At 41.2% G+C, this 23,333-nt stretch overlaps 1 protein-coding gene across 6 annotated transcripts in view; it reads left to right on the top strand.

The window, feature by feature from the left end:
* Window positions 1–23,333, top strand: part of LOC148013868 (uncharacterized) — a 273,317-nt gene that overhangs the window by 248,912 nt on the left and 1,072 nt on the right. For 4 of the 6 annotated variants that reach the window (XM_087666324.1, XM_087666322.1, XM_087666320.1 and 1 more), the window contains one exon: window positions 841–1,065. The exons of 1 other annotated variant lie outside the window; for it this stretch is intronic. In XM_087666324.1, the coding sequence (XP_087522450.1) occupies window positions 841–1,065 (225 nt within the window). The remainder of the gene's footprint in view (window positions 1–840; window positions 1,066–23,333) is intronic. One more of the 6 variants, XR_015688595.1, reaches the window with a different exon arrangement.

Raw genomic sequence — 23,333 nt, 5'->3', positions numbered from 1 at the left:
TCAACGACTTACTTATCACTGACTCAAATTCTACTGCCATAGCAAAATTAAGGCCAGGCTTTGTGCTACACTTGAGATCACAAACCTCAGAAGGCCAGAGTTTCTAGCTATGACTTTGTATAGCTCTTCATTATTTATCTCATCTAAGGTATTATCTTGAAAAGACTTCAAGCACTTGCTACAGAATCGCTATTGGATTTGTTTTCCTTTTGTTCTATATCCATGAGCTCAATACTTGGTGTTCTTTTTTACCAAGTCGATTTCCTTTCATTGGTATATCTCAAACATTTTCTCTCACCTCTTCATCACTTTTGATCTTGGATATCTTCCTCAAAATCAGCTAGAAGTGTTTCTTACTATAGCATGTCTTCCCCTAAGATTTCAATGAACAATTTGAATGAAACAAGCATCCATCAAAAAACGTGTGATTTATGCATATGGCATTTTATATATGAGATACTAGAAAATACATTGCACTTGGTCATGATAAGAAGTAAATCAATCCCTTTTACACCATAGACAATCCTCTGCATGCATATTCTTGCATGTTTTACATTATGTACATGTAAGTGCCTATACCATAGACAATTGTATGCATGTATAAGTTTTGTGTTTCATGTACATGTGAGTGTGCATGCTCCTGCAGGTGCATTTGCCTATATTAACAATTTATCAATTGGTCAGATTTGAATTTCTTTCTTTTCAAGTTATGTATTTTGCTTGCAGTATACCAAACAAAGCTAGAATTGTATGTTCAATTTTTGAAACCTTAAGAGAATAAAATAAGAGTGGTAATACATAAACAAAATCTTCAATTTAGATTGTTATTTGTTGCTGTAGGTTTTGATAGAAAAATTTGAGAAGGTTTCAAGTGATATTCACAGGACTCAAAAAACAAACACCACAGACACTTGCTCAGAGAGTCCTGTACTGTTTCACAAAAAGAAAACAGCAAAATGTATTGATGATGCAAATTCGAAAAGATATGATGAGGCATGTCACGATATTAGCAACATTGATTTCTTTGATGACCGTTGTGTAGGAGACAAAATACATTATTCACAGGTACTTTAGACATATTGCTTTCATATTTTGTACCAAGAAAGATTGAAAAACTAATAAAGCTATCCAATTCTTGGTAGTGCAACACTTACACAATGCAAGTGGATACACAGTAACTGCCTTGAAAATCTTCATGTAGAGTAGTTTATCGCTGCAACTTGAGCTCAAGGCCAATCTCAAATGCAGTACCTTTGAGTCTTTGGTGTGAATGATCCAAGTCTCATAATTGTTTCTCAAGTGTCGTTGACAAAAAGTCAATTAGGGAGTGACATGGAGCAAACCTCATAATTGGTTCGGTGATGGCGTTAGCTCATGCTCCCTAATTATGAGGTTTGCTCCATGTCAGCTCCCTAATTGACTTTTTTTCAATTATGTCAGCTCCCTAATTGACTCAAAGACTCAAAGACTCAAAGATACTGCATTTTTATTTTTTTAAAAACCAAACAAAAAGAGGTAGCTACCTGGTAGAGCAGCCAACTAGATGTAACTTACACATATGACATGACACATGCCATGTAAGCATAGAGAAATCTCACCTCCCAACTATAGAGCCAATACATAGCGGTGAAGCTTGGAACTAATAGCATGTTTGATCAGCTTCCATCACAAGGGTTGATGTCCCATGCCATCAGCCCAACACACCATTCAATTGTCTAGACCGGCAAAGCCTAGAACCAATAGCATGTTTGATCAAGTTCCTATTGCAAGGATTGATGCCCACACCATCAGCCCAACACCTTGCAAACTTCCAACATGTGGATGAAGTTGCCAAGGGCCTAGAGTTCAAGAGTGGTGATTGTACACCAAATATTGCACAAATGAGACTTGAGTCCTCTTATAAGAGTCATTCACACTACAAGATCCCTTAATCACCCGAGCCTTAAGATGCATGTATACCTAGTGATCTAATGGTCACTAATTATTAGAGTATTTCACTCTACAAGATCCCTTAATCACCCGAGCTTTAAGATGCATGTATACCTAGTGATCTTATGGTCAATGGCCGGCCAATGTCCAATGTTGTGAGTGCCCATTGTGGATGTCAAAGTCTTAAGATGCACGTATACCTAGTGATCTAATGGCCAATGACCAATGCCCAATATTGTAAGCCTCCATCCTGGATGTCAAAGGATGTAACACTTTCCCCCGACGAATGATTGCAAGGTGAGGAAGTATTGTCCATGTGATCTCTTAGTGTCTTGTTGCCAATCAAACCTAAATGTATATAATGATGTAAGGCAATTTATCTGCCATAGGAATGCCAAGTGATGAAGTATGAGTGAGATAACAAAACATGTTCAGTGTTATATCCTTGGACATCTGGATGGGTGCTAATAGCATTGGTCACAACGGTCATGAAGTGACTTAGTGTGAATGAACTAAAGGCATTTCAATGATAGGGCAACCGAGTCATATATATAGGACTCAGGGCCCTATTATGCACATTCATTGAGTGATTCCAATGCCAAAAATCGGTCAAGTTTGGATAGGGGATTTGTTGACCATGGCCAACTGAACTAGGGATGTCAATTTCTCTCCTGCTACAAGAACATGGAGAGTAGGTTGCTAATGAGTGAAACGTGGTCACGTTTCTTTTTTTGACTGTGTACTCATTTCTTTATTTGAGAAGAAACATTGAACATAAACTCTCTAACCTTCCTTTCAAAATACTTTAGTTAGAGATCTGTTCTATTGCTCGCAAAAAGCTACCCCCTTGCTAGTTGCTAAAAAAACAAAACAAAAAACCCCAAAAAAAAAAAAGATTTCAGTTCTGCGTTAAATGAAGATTGATTTGCAATCTTGCAGACTCTCTTTCTTGTAATTTGTTCTCTTCTCTCACACTCCATCTCTCTACTCCTTTCTCTTACTGATGCCATGACTTCTCACAAAGGGGCTCCTTTTGATGTGCATGTTTCTAATAAATGTGAACATATGGAGGATGCCCATTCGTTTGGCTTCTCTCGAATCCGAGTACACGCATGGGCAACATCCCGAAGCTTCTTCTTCTTTCAAGTCTAATGGAGATTCATCACTCCTCATGGCAATTCTCCAACCTCAAGTCAAAGAAATGCAGTAGTAGTTGGCTGAGCTACGCACTCCCCATTTTCCATTTGTGCTTCCAATCATGAGGGCATTCCCTCTTTAGTTCCAATCCAATCTGTTCAAAGGCGAGAAGAAGGAACGTGATGAGATAAATATCGATTCATGGCTAGCCAAGTGGACGGCGTATTTTGATTTGTATCAATTCGATGATACTCAACGCATCAAGCAAATGCAAATCATCTTATAGGGAAAGGCATATGCTTGGTGGGCAAGATAACACCCCAAGCTAGTGACATAGATTGATTTTCAATCCATTTTTCAATCCATTGGTCACGAAAATTTTCAATCCATTTTTCGTGATCAATGATCAGATTGAAAATTTTTGAAAATTATTTGAGCTTGATATGGAAAAGAAGAGTTTGGATGCGTATTTGCAGGAGTTTAAAGATATATTGCACAAAACGAAGGCCTTGGACAATCCTCAAGAGCTACTCAACATGGGATATCTTTTCAAATTGCCATTGAACTACAAGGATGAGGTGCTCCACAATCCCCTTCATTCGCTTGAGAACATGTATAGGTATGCAAATATTGTTGATAATACTTTGATTGCAAGTAGAGGCGACGAGTTGACGGGGGATTCCCATCAAGCTATCTCAATTTTCAAGTCGAAGCAAATTATCCTAGCAACTCGTCAGTCATCTTCGGAGTTGCATAAGAAGAAGAATGGTAAGCACAAGGTCACTTACAATGAGAATCACTCAAAGGGTAATTACTTCGCTTGCCATCAATGAGTTCACTTTTGCAATGATTGTGAGTGTCCCTAGAATAAGAAGGCAAAGTCTACTTCTAAGACTTAAATAAATGCATTTAAAGCTCCAAGTACATCTTTCAAAATTTATTTGAAAATTGTTTTGTTAATGCTAGTAATAACAATAGTAGTTGCATTAATAAAACCATTTTTGGCCCACATGACCTTTTAAAGATCATTGGGTATATAAATGACCAAGACATTACAGTTTTATTTGATAATGGCTCTACTCATATTTTATTTCTTCTTGCTTGGTGCAGAGATTGTGGTGCAGCTCCACATGATACCTGTGTTGAGAAACCACTGTTTACAATCGTGTGTCTTGCGTAGTCATCTTCTACTTGTGAACCTCTCGGTCTGAGACAGATGAGGACATTAGGAGCTTTGACATTGTATTTGTCTGTCATTTTATGTGTTTTAGAGACTTTAGATGGAGAGCTCATTAGTGCATTTCTTTTTTTGCACTTTGGATATTTTTTAGAAGTCGAACCACATTTGTTGTAAAACCTCTGCAATCTTCTGTATTGAGGTAATTCATTACTGTTCATGGCTGCTCTGTATAGCTGATCTTGGCCATCTTGGCCTTCTGCTCATCAAATTGTGAACAATTGGCCTGATTGATCTTCACATGAGAAAGGAAGAGGACAGCCAATAGGCTTATCATCCTTCATATGAAACCACTTAAGGACTTTCTAGATATACTCCTTTGAAATGAGAGATTAAGGAGCCCCTTGAAGCGATCGTGCGTGATGCGCATCCCAAGAATATGCGAGGTTTGTCCTATGTCCTTTATCTCAAAGCTCCTCTTGAGCTGAGTTTTCAAAGTATTCAGCTCATCATGAGCGCTCCCAGCAATAAGCATATCATCCACATGGAGTACCAAAATCATAAAATTGCCATCATGAGCCTTCTTCATGTATAAAAACGGATCCATAGCACTACGCCTATATCCCTGTGAAGGCAAAAATACATCAAACTTGTGATACCATTTCCTAGGTGCTTGCTTAAGGCCATAAATGATCTTTCTCAACTTACACACTAGGTGTCCCTATCTTTTTCATTAAAGCCCTTAGATTGTTGCATATAAATCTCATCATGCAAGTCCCCATGTAGAAAAGCTGCCTTTACATCCATTTGCTAAGCAACCAGTTCTAGTACCAAGCGTAGGGTCGTCATTTTGACCATAGCAGAAAAGATTTCATCAAAGTCAACACTGTGTTTCTACTTGAAATCTTTAGCTACCAATTTAGTCTCCAAAGTGGACTTGGGGTATCCAAGGATTCTTTTCAACTTGTATACCCACTTACATATCAATGCCTTTTTGCCACTAGGCAAAGGAACTAAATTCTACGTATGGTTAGTCTGTAAGGAGTCAAACTTCGGTTGCATAGCCCTGTTTAATGAGTGACTATCATCTCTATGCATGGCCTCATCATAAGAGAAAGGCTCATCTACAAATTTCACCATAACATAATCCATGGAGAGCGTAAAGTGCTCAGGATGACATCTAGCTCTAGTAGAGCGTCTCAAAATAGGTTGATCCTGCACAACAAGTGCATCTTGGGCCATTGGAGCATCAACTGTTGCAGGCTACCTAGCTAGCTGTACGGGAGTTGGAAACGATTTTTGAAAGATCACCTTGCGTATCTCAACTACTTGCCCAGGTTGCTTATGCATCTTTTTCTCATAGAAAATGAGGTCATGGTTATGGATAACTCTATGAGCCTGTGGATCTCATCGGTGATAGCCCATCTCACTTGCATCCTCATAACCAAGAAATATGCATTTCACAGACTTAGGATCTAGCTTATTGTGCTTGTCCTTGGGTCCATATCTCCTCTACAACCTAGCAATCAATAGTAGTGCAAGGAGACTTGTTAATCAAGTGTACGACAATGGTAATTGCCTCAATCCAAAAGTGCTATGATAAGCTTGCCTAGCTAAGCATATTGCAGTCTCTCTCCTGAATCGTCTTTATACGTTCGGCAATACCATTTTAGAGAGGGGTGTAAGGGGCGGTCAATTGATTCTTAATACCTCGGTCATCTCAAAACTGCTCAAACTTGAATCATCTTGTTTATGCGTTCAACAATACCATTCTAGGGAGGGGTGTAAAGGGTGGTCAATTGATGTTGAATACCCCACTCATCACAAAACTGATTAAAAGCTTTCGAGACATACTCACCCCCATTATCAGACCGTAGGCATTTTAGTCTATATCCAAACTAGTTCTCAACAAGAGCAAGCTAATGTTGAAAGGTAGACAAGACATCCGATTTTTGCTTAATAGGGTAAGCCCAAACCTTATGTGAGTAATCATCAATAATGGTGACAAAGTACTTTACACTCCATATACATTTGAATGACAAGAGCCAAAGGCTCACCCATACGGTTCATACCAAACTTCTTATGCATACTATGTGTTTATTTGCCATATAAACAATGATCACAAGACTCAAAGCACTTATAATCTAAGGGTAAGACGGAAGATATTACAAATTGGTAAGCATTTTCATTCCTTTTAAAGACATGCCCAAGGTGGCAAATGCCAAAAAGATATATATGAAACTGCAACCATAGCCAAAACCTGCTCAACTGATCTAGATACAAGTAAGGGATAGAGGGTACTAGACTTAGTACCACGTGCAACAACAGTATTCCCATGAGTAATCTTTCATGAGAAATCACCAAAGGAGACAACATAGTCTACATCATCCAAGGTGCTAGCAAAGATAAAGCTCTTCGTGAGAGCTGGTACATGACGTACATCATGAAGAGTGAATATACCATGTGAATCAAATTACAGTTGGATATTACCAATATCAACTATCTCCAATGCTAGGTCATTATCCAAACGGACAAATCCAATTATATTGCAATAGGAGTGAAACCACTCTATATGAGGGGTCACATGAAAGGAAGCCCTTGAATCGATCAACCAACACCGAGTATAGCTTGACAGAGCATCAGTCAGCTATGAAGCATCCAAGAAAGAGATTGCCAATACAAGATCATTAGATACATTAGGCTACATCACATTAATCTCCTCAATCTTGATACTAGACTTGCGAGGCACAATGCTTTGATCATTATTATTGTTTTGCACTTTATCCTTTCCCTTTTTCTTGTGCTTGTCTTCGTGCATTAGATAGCAATGTGGCCGAATATGACCTACTTTCCCACAATAATAACAAGACTAGACTTATGGTCACTGGACTTACTGCAAGACTGTCTACGTGTCCTAGATTGAGATCTTTGAGAGTCTTTACCACAGCCATATCCATCTTGTCGGCCTCTCACAATCAATGCATGTGATGTACGGGAAGTATCTACATTCTTTTTGTTCACCTCTTCTGTCAAAAGGGTACTCTTAACATCTTGCAATTTCAGCCTATCCTTAGCACATAGAGCCGTACAGAAAGTGTCCCACGACTTAGGTACAGTTTCAAGCAGAAATAAAGGGTGCAAAGTATCCTTGAACTCAATCTTGGTAAAGCTAAATGACTAATGATGGAGTGAAACTCATTCAAGTGTACAGACATAGAAGTCCCTTCCTTCATGCGAAGGTTCATCAATTGTTTAAGCCAATACATTTGAGATACAGGACTCTGCTTGTCATAAAGATTCTTAATTTGTATCCAAAGCTCATATACAATCTGATTTTCAATCACAACATTGTAATGAATCTGCTTAGAGAGTGATAAAATGATTGTGGACTTCCACGGCTCATCCAATTTATCCCAATCCTCGGTTGCAATGTTTTTGGGTTTGTCATCTCCATTTTTGAGTAGTCTAACTTATAATTTTTGTACTAAAACCTGTCATATCTGGGTCTTCCAATAGTTATAGTTGGTCCCATCGAGTTTTCAATATTGAAGATAGCACTATTGTGAGAACCACCAGCCATAATGAGACTAAGCAAGTGCACGGAAGGGCAAAACAGGCTGCTGTAATATCCTGCAAATCAGTCCCAAAACCATTGCTAAAATCAAGTAGAAGACAAGAGATACTGGTACAGTAATGAGCTGTCCACAAGCTGTAAGCAAAAGACTATCAAGACAAGGTAATTGCTCATAAACAATGCAAAGAACTGCAATTACAGCATGCTGAAAATAGAGTACAGTAGTAAGAAATCAAAGCCGAGTGTGAGCTATCACTAATAAACTACAAACTATAACTGCTAGGAATATCATGCACAATGCGGAATATGTACGAACAACTAGCATGCAGTCAACAAACATGTGACCAATACCCAAAATTGTCAACCTCAAAGTGTTAGAGTGGAATACATCTAATGGCATAACAATCATGATGTAGTAGGTCTCACAGGTAACAGAAGAGACTTGCGAAAGACACAATTGACTGAGCAATAGTAACAGAAGCTCAATACCTAGCCATGCTAGGTGTATGCATCACTGGCAATGATTTGACAGAGGTAGTGCTGACCCGGCCCAAAGACAAATGCCACATCAGCCCACTAGGCATCCACTGCATACATATAGCATCCAAAGAATGTAAGCATGAAGTATCCCATGGTCTCAATGAAATGAGCTCAAGCTCAACTGCAATCCAATGTGCAATAGAACATCCAATGTCAAGTAAGCCGCTCAATACATAAAGCCATATAGCTCCCACTGAAGCAAAAGTTGAATGCCAGACAAGCAAATAAAGCTCAAAACATCATGTGAATGGCATCCATACATCCAAGATCCATGTGATAGACATTCGGAAGCATCAAGCCCAAGGAGTCTGCAAGACTCTTATTGTAGCATCCATAACAGTAAATGACAGCCAATATCGATGTATTCCGGCTCCAAAACCAGTCATCAACATATTATGAGGCCTACCAAGCATGTAGCATCCATCATAGATATTGGTACATCCTATAGATAACCTTGGTAGCATCAAGTAGCAAGAGGCATAACTTATAAGCTTCTCCCAAATGAATGACACTCAGCCTTGTTATTACAACAAGGAAATATCTGAGAAAACTGAGCCAAAAGTGTGCTCAAATCATCTCAATAGCATCTCACATCAATGCCATAGCATCCTTCAAGTATCCGGCATCCATACATGTGCATATAGGTATCCCGGGAAGCATGTACAAGCTCCAATGATTGAGAAACTCTGTTCAGACTTGTACTACAGCAGGTTTGCTGTATATTTCAACAAGGAATGGAGGTTGGGAGCTCCAATACGCAAGTGGCCAATGCTGGGAAGTGTCCAAGAGGTTGTGCAAGTGCTTGGGAGCCCGTGACAACCACACAAGAGGCAGGAGAGGGACCAGACTGACCAGGAAGGAGGGCTGGACAGCCAGGCGCAAATCACACTGGTTGGGTTGGTGTGGCTGCTGGTATTTCTGAGCTAAATGCTCACTGAAGTGGGCTCAAGGCAAGCACAAAGATGTCCTGAAGAAGCCTCAATAGGCCTTGGTAGGTGTTGGAGCAGTGGAAGATCAACACATACCTTGAAGGTTGAAGCTTTAGTTGCCCATGACTCTGAACTACTGTAGGTATTTGAATGAAAGTTGAGACAATGCCGGGAGCTCTTGGGGAAGATGACTTTGATTCCAGTTGAAGGGAGTGAGCTCGGAGTGGAAGCACACGTGTGGAAGCAAGAGCTATGGTGAAAGAGCATGAGAGTGAGAGAGAGAAAGAAGAAAGAAAGCTATATTAACGTCTACAAAAGGCCAAGTTGGCCTATGAGACCAAAAGTTACATACAAAATATCTGGGAAGTTTTTCAAGTCCCAGTAAAGCTACTATCTAGTGTTATGGTGAACTAGGTACAAAATGGTATACAGACTCCATACAATCTAGATGCATTGCAAGTGCAGTGTGGAACTGCTTATGGAGCGTGGTCATCTTAAGATGTTCCGCATGGGCTTGTCTAGTGTGGAGAGGCTGAAGCGGTGGGGTATGGGTCCCCGATGGCGCTGTAGTATCTGTTGTATCTGTAGGTGATGTGTCCTGCGGGGGCGCAGGCCTGCTCAGTGTGGGCGGTGAGCTCTGCCTCTCTCTGTAGCTCTATCCAAGGTGACTCCTCAGGTGGGGCCACTCGTTGGTTGACTGCAGTCCTCGTTGAAGAGGGGGTGGCCAAGGGTCTGAAGAAATCTTGGAGGGTGCGTTGCTGTGTGTTCCCAATTGTTTGGTCCTGGACCCATAGAAGGTGGTCTCTATGTTGGCGTAGCTCCAAGAGGAAGAGCCCGAGGCATTTCTGGTCGGGGAAGTCTAGTGTTTGGGAGAGTAGCCTGAATCCCTCCTTGAAGAGACAGTGGAAGCGGCCTCTAATCTCGTAGTACACTGGGCATCTACATATGTAATGTTCTTCTGTCTCTGGCTCTAGCTGATAGAATTGGTAGATCCTATCCTCTAGGGGGAGAGAGTCCGCTCCGTGTTTGCTTGTCTCAATCCATAGCTAGTTTGATGACGTACGGAGTTGCCCGATGGCACTTCGGACCCCATGGGATAGGTGTACATCCATGTATCTTGGGCGTATAATAATAAAGTCGCCATGTGTGAGGCGTAGGAGGTACTCTTGATAGAAGGCCATCTTCTTCCCCAGATCCTCAACCGGTAACACCCATGTCCTGGCTGTGTGTAGCTGAATAATATCCGCCCTGATGACACGGTTCAGCTCCTCCAGGCTAATCTTCAGGTGGGGGTAGTGCAAACTATATTGTAGGGGCAGGAGGTGGTCCATGTGTAGCCCATGCAGTTGCAGCCATGCTTGAGTACGGCCGTATCAGCATTCAGTGTCCCCTTGCGATGTGAGTTGTTTGGATGATTCTAGTGCGAGGCGAGAGTATTTGTGTCGCGGTAGGCTCCAAAGCCTGTGCAGGAAGGTCACTGTTTGGGATAGGGCCTCTGCCGCTATAGGTGGTGCTTCCAATTCTACCCTCACGATCTCGTGTGGTACTGATGGTTTACTCCTGATCAGATCAGAGATCATCATCACCAGGGGGCATTCCATCTACTCCCATCCTTCGTATCTCTTCTCCCCTTCGAGCAATGGCTGATCTTGTGTGGTTCGCCGTGTATGGTAGAGGCTAGACCCCCATATCGGGACCCTATACAGAAGTGTTGGTGTGACCAAGGTATCAAAGAGCCATAGCTTTGTCTGAGGTTCTTGAAATTGTAGATGTGCAAATTCGCTTTCCATGGATCCCAGGGCAGCGTAGCCGCGTGTGAGTCAGTCTGCCACAGCCTTCCTCAAGGTAAATCTCGGCCTTGAGAATGTAATCCCCAAGTAAACATATTTTTGGGCCACCTCGACTATATCCTCTCGGTACTTGAAGTGGGGCACTGACCGGCGGATCCATTGGGTGGATGTGTTGAATACCATGATCTTGGTTTCCCTAGGTGCACTGTGAGGTCCCTATCCTGAAAGAAGGTCCGTAATGCATTTAGGTGGCGTTGTAGTCCCTCCGGCATGCTAGAGAGGAGAACTATATCATCTAGTAGTATGGTTATCAGTGTCAAGGTGAATCTCATCAAATGGTGAAAGCTAAGAGATGGGTCATGAGGAAAGTTAATAAGTTATGGCATCTTAGGGATAGCAAAAAGAATTGGCGAGAAAGATTTATCCTGCTTTGGAATATAGTGACCGGGGGACACAAAGATCGAGACAGTTAGTGTTTGTTAGTAGCAGCGAGACAGAGAGTGAGAGAGAGCAAAGTAGAGAGTGTGCACAATTTGTGGATACAATGACGAGTGTACCACTTTAGATTTTTAGATAGATATATATGTGTAAGTACAAGTGCTAAGGGTGTGTTCACACCCGAGCACATTAAAAGGCATGAGGGCCTTTATTCCCAACAATCTCCCATCTAAAGGCAATGTGCCTTAAGAGGAGAAAACAATCAAATAAGGTATGTACAAAGTTGAAATACATATATCTATCCAACTCCCATCATCTATCGGCAATGAGCAAACCACTCTGTTGGAAGACCCTTTGTAAAAAGGTCTACAAGATTATCATCTGTATGCACTTTGACAAGCTTAATGCTCTTGCTATCAAGTACATCTCTAATGAAGTGGTACTTTTCCTGTATGTGCTTCGTCTTCGCATGAAAGACGAGATTCCGTGCTAGCCTGATAGCACTCTGACTATCACAATGGAGAACAAGTATCTATGTGATGCCAAGCTCTCCCACCATACGTGAAAGCCATAAAGCCTCCTTGCATACCTCAGTGGCAGCCACATACTCTGTCTCTGTAATAGACAATGCAATACACTTTTGCAGCTTGGAGATTCAAGAGATTGCTCCTCCTATGAAAGTAAACACGTATCCAAAAGTGGACTTTCTACAATCTGCATGACCAACATAGTCTGTATCCATAAAGTTAACAATACATGCCTTCTGCTTTCCAAAGTAAATGCACAACTCCTTTGTGCCTTTGAGCTATCTCATAATACATTTCAGTGCTTCCCAATGCTTTTTACCAAGGTTTGCCATGTATCTGCTAACCACTCCCATTGCATACATCAAATTGCCAACAGCTGAAGCATATGGTATCTTGGCCATTTCAGCCTTCTCGTCATCAGATATAGAGCTGTCCTCTGCACTGAGTTTCACATATGGAGGCAATGGAACCCCAATTGTTTTCCCCCCTTCATATTGAAACGCTGCAAAACCTTTGAGATATACTCTTGTTGAGATAGATAGAGCAATTCTTTTGACCTATCTCTGAGTATTCGCATGCCAAGAATGTGATTTGTATCACCAAGATCCTTCATGTCAAAGCTGCCATGAAGACTTTGCTTCAGTGAGTCCAAGACATGAGTATCCCTGCCAGCAATTAGTATGTCATCAACATACAAAGCCAAGATAATCAGGCTGCCATCTGCTGCCTCCTTGGTATACAAGCAGTGATCCACTTGACTTCTATGCAAACCTTGAGACTGCATAAATGTATCAAACTTATGATACCATTCTCTTTGTGCTTGTTTCAGTCCATAAAAACTCCTTTTGAGTTTATATATCATCTTCTCTTTCCCTTTTTCCACAAACCCTTTAGGCTGCTGCATATATATGTCTTCATGCAGATCACCATATAAGAACGCAGTCTTTACATCCATCTATATGAGCTCCATATCTTCAGCTGCAACCAAGCCCAAAATGGTTCTCAATGTAGTCATCTTGACTATAGGAGAGATTTCTCATCAAAGTCAATTCCATGTTCCTACTCGCACCCCTTCGCAACCAATCTTACTTTATACTTTCGTGAGAAACCAGAAGTGACCTTCATCTTATAAACCCATTTACATGGAAGTATCTTCTGCTCTTTAGGCAACTACAGCAAGTCCCAAGTGTTATTTTTCTTAAGAGATTCCATTTCTAACAACATAACTTTATACAATTTCTTGCTGTCCTGTCTGTCCATTGCTTCCTTGAAGCAAGTCGGTTCATCACACTCTGACAACATGACATAATCAGCCACATTGTTTGCATCAGGAATAAATCTATCAAGTTGTCTAGTAGCTCTAGACGATCTCCTAACCCAATAATCATTGTTTGCTGGCTGTTCCTGCAAATTTCCATTTTCAACATGTTATCTTGGTATTTCAGCTTACAAATCAGCATTAACAGCTTGTTGTCCTTGTTGTTCTTGCATATGTAGTGGCTCATTATCATGGGCAATAGCTAGCTGATCATTTTCAACATTATTTTTTGCATTTACAGGTTCATTTACAGTAGGTATTTGCTGTTGTACAGCGGGTACATTTTGCTGTCCAAAAGGCATTTCTTCCCGAAATACAACCCTATGGACCTCCTCAGTCTTTTCGGATTGTTTATGCATGCAATCTTTCCGAAAGATAACATCATTTCTGCGTACTACTTTCCTTTTCTTGGGATCCCACAATCTATAACCCATTTCACCCTCATCACCATATCCTAGGAAAATGCATTTACAGGACTTTGGCTCAAGTTTGTTGTATTTTTCTTTACGAATGTACACAAAAGCCTCGCAGCCAAACACTTTCAGATGAGCATATGGAGATGGCTTTCCGAACCACATTTCTTGAGAAACTCCCCTTCCCAAAGACTTGTTTGGTGACCGATCAATCAAGTGGACGGTTGCCATAACAGTCTCTGCCCAAAAACCATGGGATAATACAGCATGTTGTACGGACCTTATCCTGTATGGTCCAATTCATACGCTCTGCAACTCCATTTTGGAATGGAGTATGAGGGACAATGAGCTCCCTCTTTATCCCTTTGCTGTCACAAAATGCTTGAAAGGCCTTGGACATATATTTCCCGCCATTGTTAGAGTGAAGACACTTGAGTGTCTTATCAGTTTGATTTTCAACCAATGCCAAGAATTTTTTAATCTTGTCAAGCACTTCATCCTTGCTACGAATAGGATAAACCCATACCTTTCGTATAGCATCATCGACAAAGGTGACAAAATATTTCTTTTCTCCTAAAGATAATCATGGCATTTGGCATACATCTGAATGTATTAACTCTAGAGAAGAAGATTTCAGCGAAAGGGACTTTTTATGAGACTTTTGTGCATGTTTACCATAAACACAATGCTTAAAATCAGCTTAACGAAGTCAAGGCAAGTAACCCAAACGAGAGAGCACTTTCATTCCAGTTTGACTCATGTGTCCCAATTTGGCCATGCCACAAAGGAACACTTGGTTGCTCGGTCACAGCAACAACATGATCACTCACACTAGATACATGGAGAGGATACAAGGTATTACTTTTACAACCTCTGGCAATCACTCTAGATCCATCATTATCTAGCTGCCTTGTGCTAATGAAGCTCTTCTTGAGCTGAGGTATATGCCGTACATGCGGAAGTGTGAAGACAGAACCATGCTGAAACTGCAAGTGCACACTGTCAATACCTGCAATGTTACATGCATAGTTGTCCTTGAGACGAATAACACCATGTCAATCCCCTGTATAGTCAGAGAAGCACTCACGATGAGGGGTGACATAAAAGGAAGCACCTGAATCGAGAATCTAGGTATGCATTTCATTATTTATATCTACAAGTAAAGCATGTGAACCAAAGTGTGAAGAGACCAAGAGTACGTCATTTCCATTGTCACTGTCATGAGTGACTACATTCACCTCTTCAATTTTGATACTCCTCTTCTTAGATTGACCCTCTTTCTTCTCTTCCTTGCTATCATATGCCTTCTTACCCTTTCCTTTCTCTTTATTTCATTTGTAGCAGTCACGCTTAAAGTGACTCTTCTTGCCCCGATAATGGCATTCAACATCTTTGCCACATGATTTACTACGTCCCTTGCTATCAGATTTGCCTTTTTGCTGTAATCTTCCTCTAGTATACAAAGCACTGGAAGACTTATTGGATGCATTGTTCTGCCGATTCATTTCTTCCATGAGTAGAGCACTCTCTATATCAGCATATAAAAAAATCGCATTAGAATTGCTCATATACCAATCCTGAATGTATCCCAGCTCTCTGAAAGAGTGCAAAGCAAAAATGTAGCGTTAAATTTTTCATCAATTAAGAACTTCAAGGCAACCAACTGGCTGAAAATGGAGTTAAACTCACTCAACTGAGTAGACATTGTTGTACCCTCTTTCATATGCAAATTCATAAGCTTTTTTAGTCAATACACTTTGCTTGCGGTACTCTTCTATGCATACAGTTCTTCTGTTGAGATATCGAGCTCCACTCCTGATATGCCAAGGTGACCGTTGTGCATTTATGTCACTGACTTGTCAGTTGTAGATGCGGTTGGTACACCGCCCATGAATAATAGCTAGATGACAGCTATCCTTATCTACTCTAGTTCGTGGCTCAGTTAGTATGCCACCTTAGTTAGTTGTCTTTGGTTTGAGATCCATATATAGGGTTCTTCTATTTCTTTATAAGTGAGTTCTTTTGGCTTACACAACTAAGAAGAGAAAAACTGTTTTCAGCCTCACCGCCCATGAATAATAGCTAGATGACAGCTATCCTTATCTACTCTAGTTCGTGGCTCAGTTAGTATGCCACCTTAGTTAGTTGTCTTTGGTTTTAGACCCATATATAGGGTTCTTCTATTTCTTTGTAAGTGAGTTCTTTTGGCTTACACAACTAAGAAGAGGAAAACTGTTTTCAGCCTCCATCTCTGTGTGTATTCCCCCATTGTGCAAGCAAGAAAGCTACAAGTGAGACTCCTTCCTTCTCTCCCACAATCTTGACATGGCATCAGAGCCTTGTTCGTGGTAAGGAGCTCAAGAAAGCAAGCCAAGCTCGCGGTGTTTTGGTAAGAGAAGCAGTGTTGCTTTCATTTTCTGTTTTGGGAGCAGATCTCTACAGGTAGCACAGTCGGAAATTGCAAGAGTGCATTGTCTCAGGTTGAGACGCCCTTCGCGGTGAAGCAAGAGGGCAGTATATGTTGCGGGATAGGGCTTTAGCCCTTGGCAACCCTGTTTTTTTAATTTGAGGCCATTTCGGGGCCTGTTTTGGAGGCGGAAGTTTTCTGCACGCACTCAAGAAAATGCCCTGTTTTATGCTGTGCGACCACTGTTCTACAGGTCGGTGAAAAGTTACCACAGAAATTGCATCGTATACTTGTGTGCAGAGACATTGGGAGTTACAGAATGATCCTTGGTTCCTGATTATGCAAAATCGTCACTAGGAAGTGACTGTGTGGTCAAATACCACTTTCGTCAGTTTTGCAAATTTGCCCTTGTGAGGGTGAAGCTGTGTTTTTTTGCAGTGACAGAATTTTTGCAGTATTCTGTAATGGCGTCTGATTCTCTTTCACAGATTGTAACTGAAAAGCTTGACAAGAATAACTTCCAAGCATGGAAGTTTAGAATTGCAAATTTTCTTATGGGAAAAGGATATTGGGAATTTATTGCAGGAAATGAAGAAGAACCAGTTCTTCCTGATGTTCCCAATCAACAGCAAATGTAGACATTCAAAGCATAGCATGAGAGAGCCAGGAAAGTTATGTACTGGCTGTCTATCAGTATTTCAGACTCTAATTGTGCATATTCAGGATGCAAGCACGCCAAAGGAGGCATGGGATACTTTGTCAAAAATGTATAACACAAATACGTAAGCCAAGAAAATGCAGCTCAAGCAAGAGTTGCATAATGTGCAAAGAGAAAGTATGAGTATCAATGACTACCACATGAATGTGAAGAAAATTGCAAATGCACTTGCTTCCATTGGGTCGCCAGTGAAAGATGATGATTTAGTTTCTGTGACCTTGAATGGTCTAGGAAAGGATTATGCACATTTTCGGACATCCATTTCAGTTCGTGAAAGATTTCCTGATTTTGAGGAGTTGATTGCTCTTCTAATTTCTGAGAAGCAGATAAATAGTGGTGCATCTTCTTCAGGAGGAACTTCAAAAGAAGCTGTCTTCTACTCAAATGCTGGAAGAGGTAGAGGCAGAGGTAGAGGAGACCGATTTGGAGGCCGTGGTAGAAATCAGAATATGCAGCAAACTCAAGAAAATCAGTCCTATGGAGGAGGACGTGGTAACTCTAGAGATAGGGGGAGCCAAAGAGGTTGTGGTGGATGGCAAAGAGGTCAAAATGCAAACAGCAATGTTGAATGCTACTACTGTGGTAAAATGGGTTATATGGCTAAAGACTGCTATAAAAAGCAGAATGACATGATGAATGAAAAATTGCAACAAGGGAATTATGCATCTTCTAGTAGACAGGGTGAGGACAGAAATGAGCACTTGTTTATGGTGCAGCACAAGAGCAATTCTGCGATAAGTGCAGAAGAAAGCAATGATGTATGGTATGTTGACTCAGGTGCATCAAACCACATGACAGGTCATGCAGAATGGATGAAGGATGCAAGGAAAATGGAAAAATCAGGATTTGTGAAGACTGGTGATGATACTGCACATCCTATTGTGCAGATTGGAAAAATTCCTTTGTCTATGCAGGATGGAAAAAAGAAATACATGTCAGATGTATTTCATGTCCCGAATATCACCAAGAATCTGGTTTCTGTTGGTCAAATGGTTGAGCAAGGCTTGTAGGTCAGATTTAATCCTCATGGATGCTTTGTTGAGGATATGAAAAATAAAGGTCACTTGATAGCAAAAGGAAAGAAAAATGGCAGAATGTTTACGTTGGATGCAGACATGCTTGAATTGAGTGCAGCAATGTTTGCACATGGGACCGGTGTAGTTGCAGATATTGATATCTGGCATAAACGCATTGGTCATGTTAATGTACAGCGCTTAAATCAATGCAAGCCCAAAATATTGTTGCAGGATTGCCAAAATTCAAGGTTGCAGAAATGCATAAGGTATGTGAAGCCTGTCAGTTTGGAAAACAGGCAAGGAAATCATTTCCTAGACATGTTCAAGAGAGTAAGAAGCCATTGGAATTAATCCACTCTGATGTGTGGACTACTAAAGCTGTATCTCTTGGAGACTGTCATTATTTTGTCAGTTTTATTGATGACTATAGCAGAAAAGTTTGGGTGTATTTTATGAAAAAGAAAAGTGAAGTTTTTGGGCATTTCAAAACTCTTAAAGCTATGGTTGAAAAAGAAACAGGCCTGCAGATAAAATGCCTAAGGTCAGATGGAGGGGGAGAGTACCTCTCAAATGAGTTTGCAAGGTTCCTGCAGGAGCATGGCATAAAGCAGCAATATTCATGCAGTCATACCCCACAACAAAATGGAATTGCTGAAAGAAAAAAATGTATATTGGAGAGGTATCTCGTGCCATACTCAACGAAAAAAGACTTGCCAGATTTTTATTGGGCTCAGGCAGTTGCTACAGCAGTCTACATAATGAACAGGACTCCCACTGCAACAATACATGGCATGACTCCAAAGGAGAGGTATACTGGTAGGAAACCAGATATATCTCATTTGAAAATTTTTTGTTGCATTGCCTATGTACATGTGCCAGATGAGTTGAGATCCAAGTTGGATCCAAAAGCTGAGAAGTGCATCTTTATTGGTTATTCTCTGCAGCAAAAAGGGTATAGATACTATAACCCTTCTACTCGTGAGTTTACAGTGAGCAGACATGTTTTTTATGAGATGAGTAGCTGGTATAAACCAGTAAATGTGATTGATGATGTAGATGCACAAAACGGTAATGCTGCACAGAATTCACAGTAGCAGTCACAAAATACTAGTGGACCTGGAGCGTTCTCTAGCACTGATTCACATTCTTCGCCATGGACAGACAGATTGAGATCAAGAGAATCTTCTCAAAGCAATGCAAATAGTGGTATTCAGGTATCACGAAAAGGAAAAGAGAAGGTTGATCAGCCCATGTTTGATGTGAATGCAGGTTACTCTTATGTGGATGGTGAATCCAGTGGCTCAGAACAGAGCATTGATGATGAGTTGGGTATTCCTTCTATTGTTACACCTGGAGTAAGGAAGACCAGGGATGTTTTGAGAGCACCTGGGAGTGAACCTACTTTGCGCAGGTCTACCAGAGCTAGGTATTCTATGGATAGGCTGAAATATGATGGATTTACAGCCATTCACTATGCATATATGATCAAAGTGATACAAGAACCAGAACCCACTTCTTTTGAGTAAGCCATGGGAAAAGAAAAATAGGAGAAAGCCATAGATGAAGAAATGGATGCCTTGGAAGCAAATGCTACATGGGAGTTAGTACCTTTGTCTAAAGGTAAGAATGCAATTGGCTGTAAGTGGGTTTATAAGGTGAAGCACAATGCAGATGGTTCTGTGAACAGATACAAGGCAAGATTAGTAGCCAAGGGGTATGCACAAACATATGGCATTGACTATGAAGAAACATTCAGTCCGGTTGCAAGGATGGCAACCGTAAGAGCAGTCATTGCTATGGCTGCATCAAAGGGATGGTCTATACATCAGATGGATGTAAAGAATGCCTTCTTGCATGGTGATTTGCAAGAAGAGGTCTATATGGAGCAGCCACCAGATTATGTGCATGCTGTTCATCCTGAGTTTGTTTGCAGGTTGAAAAAAGCCTTGTATGGCTTGAAGCAAGCACCTAGAGCATGGTCTGACAAGATAGGACAGTATCTTGTCACTATTGGCTTTCAGATTTCCAAGGCAGATTTCTCACTTTATGTGAGAAAAACAGAGAAAGGTATTATGCTACTTGTCATTTATGTTGATGACTTGATTATGACAGGTGACAGTGATGAAGATATCCTTCATGTGAAAATGCTATTGAAGCAGAAGTTTGAGATGAAGGATTTGGGAGAGCTGCGTTATTTCTTGGGCATTGAGGTGATTAGATCACCAAGTGGGATACAGCTCCTGCAGAGGCAGTATGGATTGGACATGCTGTCCAAATATGGGATAACAGGCTGTAAGCCTATTTCAGTTCCTTTGAAGCAGAATGTGAAGCTGAGCACAGATGCAGGTGAGCTTCTGGAAGACCCTACTATGTACAGACGCATAGTAGGAAGTTTGATTTATATGACTATTACCAAGCCAGATTTGAGCTATGCTGTTGGATTGGTAAGTCAGTTTATGCAGGCTCCAAGGAAACCGCATTTGGATGCGGCTAGATGCATACTCAGGTATGTGAAGTCCACATTGCAGTATGGACTATTTTATGAGACGGGTTCAGATACAGCTGCATGGATACACTAATGCTGATTGGGGTGATAGTATTTCTGATAGACAATCTACTAGTGGATATGTGTTCTCTTTTGGGAGTGCTGCAATCACTTAGAGCAGCAAGAAACAGCCTATAGTTGCCTTGTCGAGCACAGAGGCCGAGTACAGGGGTGCAGCAATGGTTGCATGTGAGGTAGCTTAGTTGCATAAGCTACTTTATGATATGCATCAGCCTACAAATGGGCCAGTTGTCATTTATTGTGACAACATGAGCAGTATACACTTGGCAAATAACCCAGTCTATCATGCTAGAACAAAGCACATTGAGGTGCATTATCACTATATGCGGGAGAGGATTTTACTAGGTCTTATTGATCTAGTTTATGTCAGCACAGAGGATCAAATAGCTAACATATTTACGAAGGCATTGGGAGCAGAGAAGCTGCGCAAGTTCAGAGACCTGCTTGGTGTGCAAGAATTGGGATTGAGCTCGAGGGGGAATATTGAGATATCGAGCTCTACTCGTGATATGCCAGGGTGACTGTTGTGCATTTATGTCATTGACTTGTCAGTTGTAGATGCAGTTGGTACACCGCCCATGAATAATAGCTAGATAACAGCTATCCTTATCTACTCTAGTTCGTGCCTCAGTTAGTATGCTACCTTAGTTAGTTGTCTTTGGTTTGAGATCCATATATAGGGTTCTTCTATTTCTTTGTAAGTGAGTTCTTTTGGCTTACACAACTAAGAAGAGGAAAACTGTTTTCAGCCTCCACCTCTGTGTGTATTCCCCCATTGTGCAAGCAAGAAAGCTACAAGTGAGACTCCTTCCTTCTCTCCCACAATCTTGACATCTTCTAGTCGAGTCCAAACAGTATATGCAGAATCCAAACCTTCAATGTTAAACAGCAAGGCATAAAAAATTGATAGCTCGATGGTTGAGCGTGCAAGCTCGTTTAACTCATCCCAATTGTCATGTTCCATATCTGTAGGCTTTGCCTCTTTAGTCTAAATCGGCTTTGCCTGCTTCTTTTACAACATGATATTTTAGCACTGTTTTTGCCAAATTGCAAAGTTATGTGCTCCTTCAAGCTTCTTTATGTGCATGAGATTACTACTATCATTGTTGCCAGCTTGCATCAGCTCCAGCTAGTCTATTGAGCGTAAGCACTTCCTTGTATTCAGGGGTTTTTTTTAAAGTAATATAATTAGCCACATCTTATTTGCAAAAAAAAGTAATACCACTATCCACCAATCAAGGCTTCGGCTCTAAAGATGCCAAAGCAAGCTCGCCCTTGAACCAAGAAGAGTGATAAACATGGACTCTACCTGGTGTCATAGAGATAAGAGTCCTTTGCAACCATGTCAAATGCCTTGATGACCTTAAAAGGACACAAATGAAGATCCATCTACCAACATTGATCCTCCATATGCGAACCTTTTCAACAATAAGAACCTCTTGGAAGATTCTTCCTTCTCTTTCTTTCCTTTGCTCTCCTTGTCTTTTTTACCCTCCTTTTTCTTCTTTCCTCCTTCATTGGAACTTGCATTGAAAGCCATGATCACTCCCAATCCCCCAGGGTCTCAAAATATCAAACCTCTTGCTTATGCACTAATCAAACCAAATCCTTGCAAGTCAAAGTTTCACGAGGCCATAAGGTAAGCAAACTAGTATAAAAGACATCATACCTAGGTGAGGGAAAATGGATAAGCAAGGTAACTATCAAGTCCACAGAATCCACCACTCAACCACATGATGCCAACTCAAATCCAATCTACTCCATCTTGCTGATGTACTCAGGGGTCAACTAGCATGTCAAATAGGGACATTTAAGGCATTTGACAAACCTGCATCTTCAAAGCCAGTTGATGATAGAGAGTGCAAACACTTGTGCCGAAGTCTCAAGACCTTTTACATGAACCAACACACTATTGGTGCAATTAATGCAAAAGAATGTCAAAGCTCTAGCATTGACCCTGTCCAACAATACAGCCCGATCCTAAGAAGCACCATCATCGGATGTAGGAACTGGGCAGTATATAGGGCAAGAGACAAATATCCACATCTCATAGATGTCAAGAATATGATAAGCCTTCTCCTTCCACAAGGAATAGTTGGATCCATCCAACTTTAGAGCTTCCAATAGGTGGGGGGAACGAGGGACCACCTGTGCAAGAAGAGACAAGCGAGATTGAGACCTTCTGGTCATCAAAGTCGACTGAGAACAGATGGCAGAAGATGGAGAAGAGGTTCCAATTATTTCCATGCCGAGAAATAAACTTCAGAATTACAGCTTCAAAGAATAGGAGACGCCCGAGTATAGAAAGGGTAGGTCTATCACAACACGTCAGGCTACAAGAGGGGGTGTCCAGCAGCTGAAACACAAAGGTCTCCTTCAGTAACACAGCCACCAGCAGTGATTTAAATTTCGATGCCAGGCAAAGCATGAAAACCACCTCCAGCTGGAAAATGCAGCTTCCAAATTCGCCTCCAGCAGTAAATGCAGCCACTAGAACATCACCAGATGGAAATGCAGCAGGGGCAGCCTTCAGCCAGTGACTAGCAGTTGGGACAGCAGGGCAATGCAGCTTCTACAGGTACCTAAAGCAGGCTTGCACATCAAGAATATCAGGAAAACTGAAATCGCAAGGGGGAAGAAGGGCAGAAGCTGCTCGCAGACAAGGTAGACAGATCAGTTGAGAAGCGGGCAGTTGCAGAAGAAACGCAGCTATGAGGAGAGGTAGAAGTAGCTAGCAATGAAGGGGCAGCAGCTCGATGCAAAGGTTAGGTCATGATAACCATGTGAAAGATGGCAACAGAAGAGGAACAATTGAGCAAGAAGAAACGACCAAGGCAATGAAAGAGTAAACTCT

Source organism: Lygodium microphyllum, chromosome 25 (assembly GCF_053477565.2).
Source record: "Lygodium microphyllum isolate KBCC chromosome 25, Lygodium_microphyllum_v1.1.10, whole genome shotgun sequence".
Lineage (NCBI taxonomy): Eukaryota > Viridiplantae > Streptophyta > Polypodiopsida > Schizaeales > Lygodiaceae > Lygodium > Lygodium microphyllum.
Note: the sequence above shows the minus strand (reverse complement) of the source record. Positions and strands in the feature narration are given on the sequence as shown.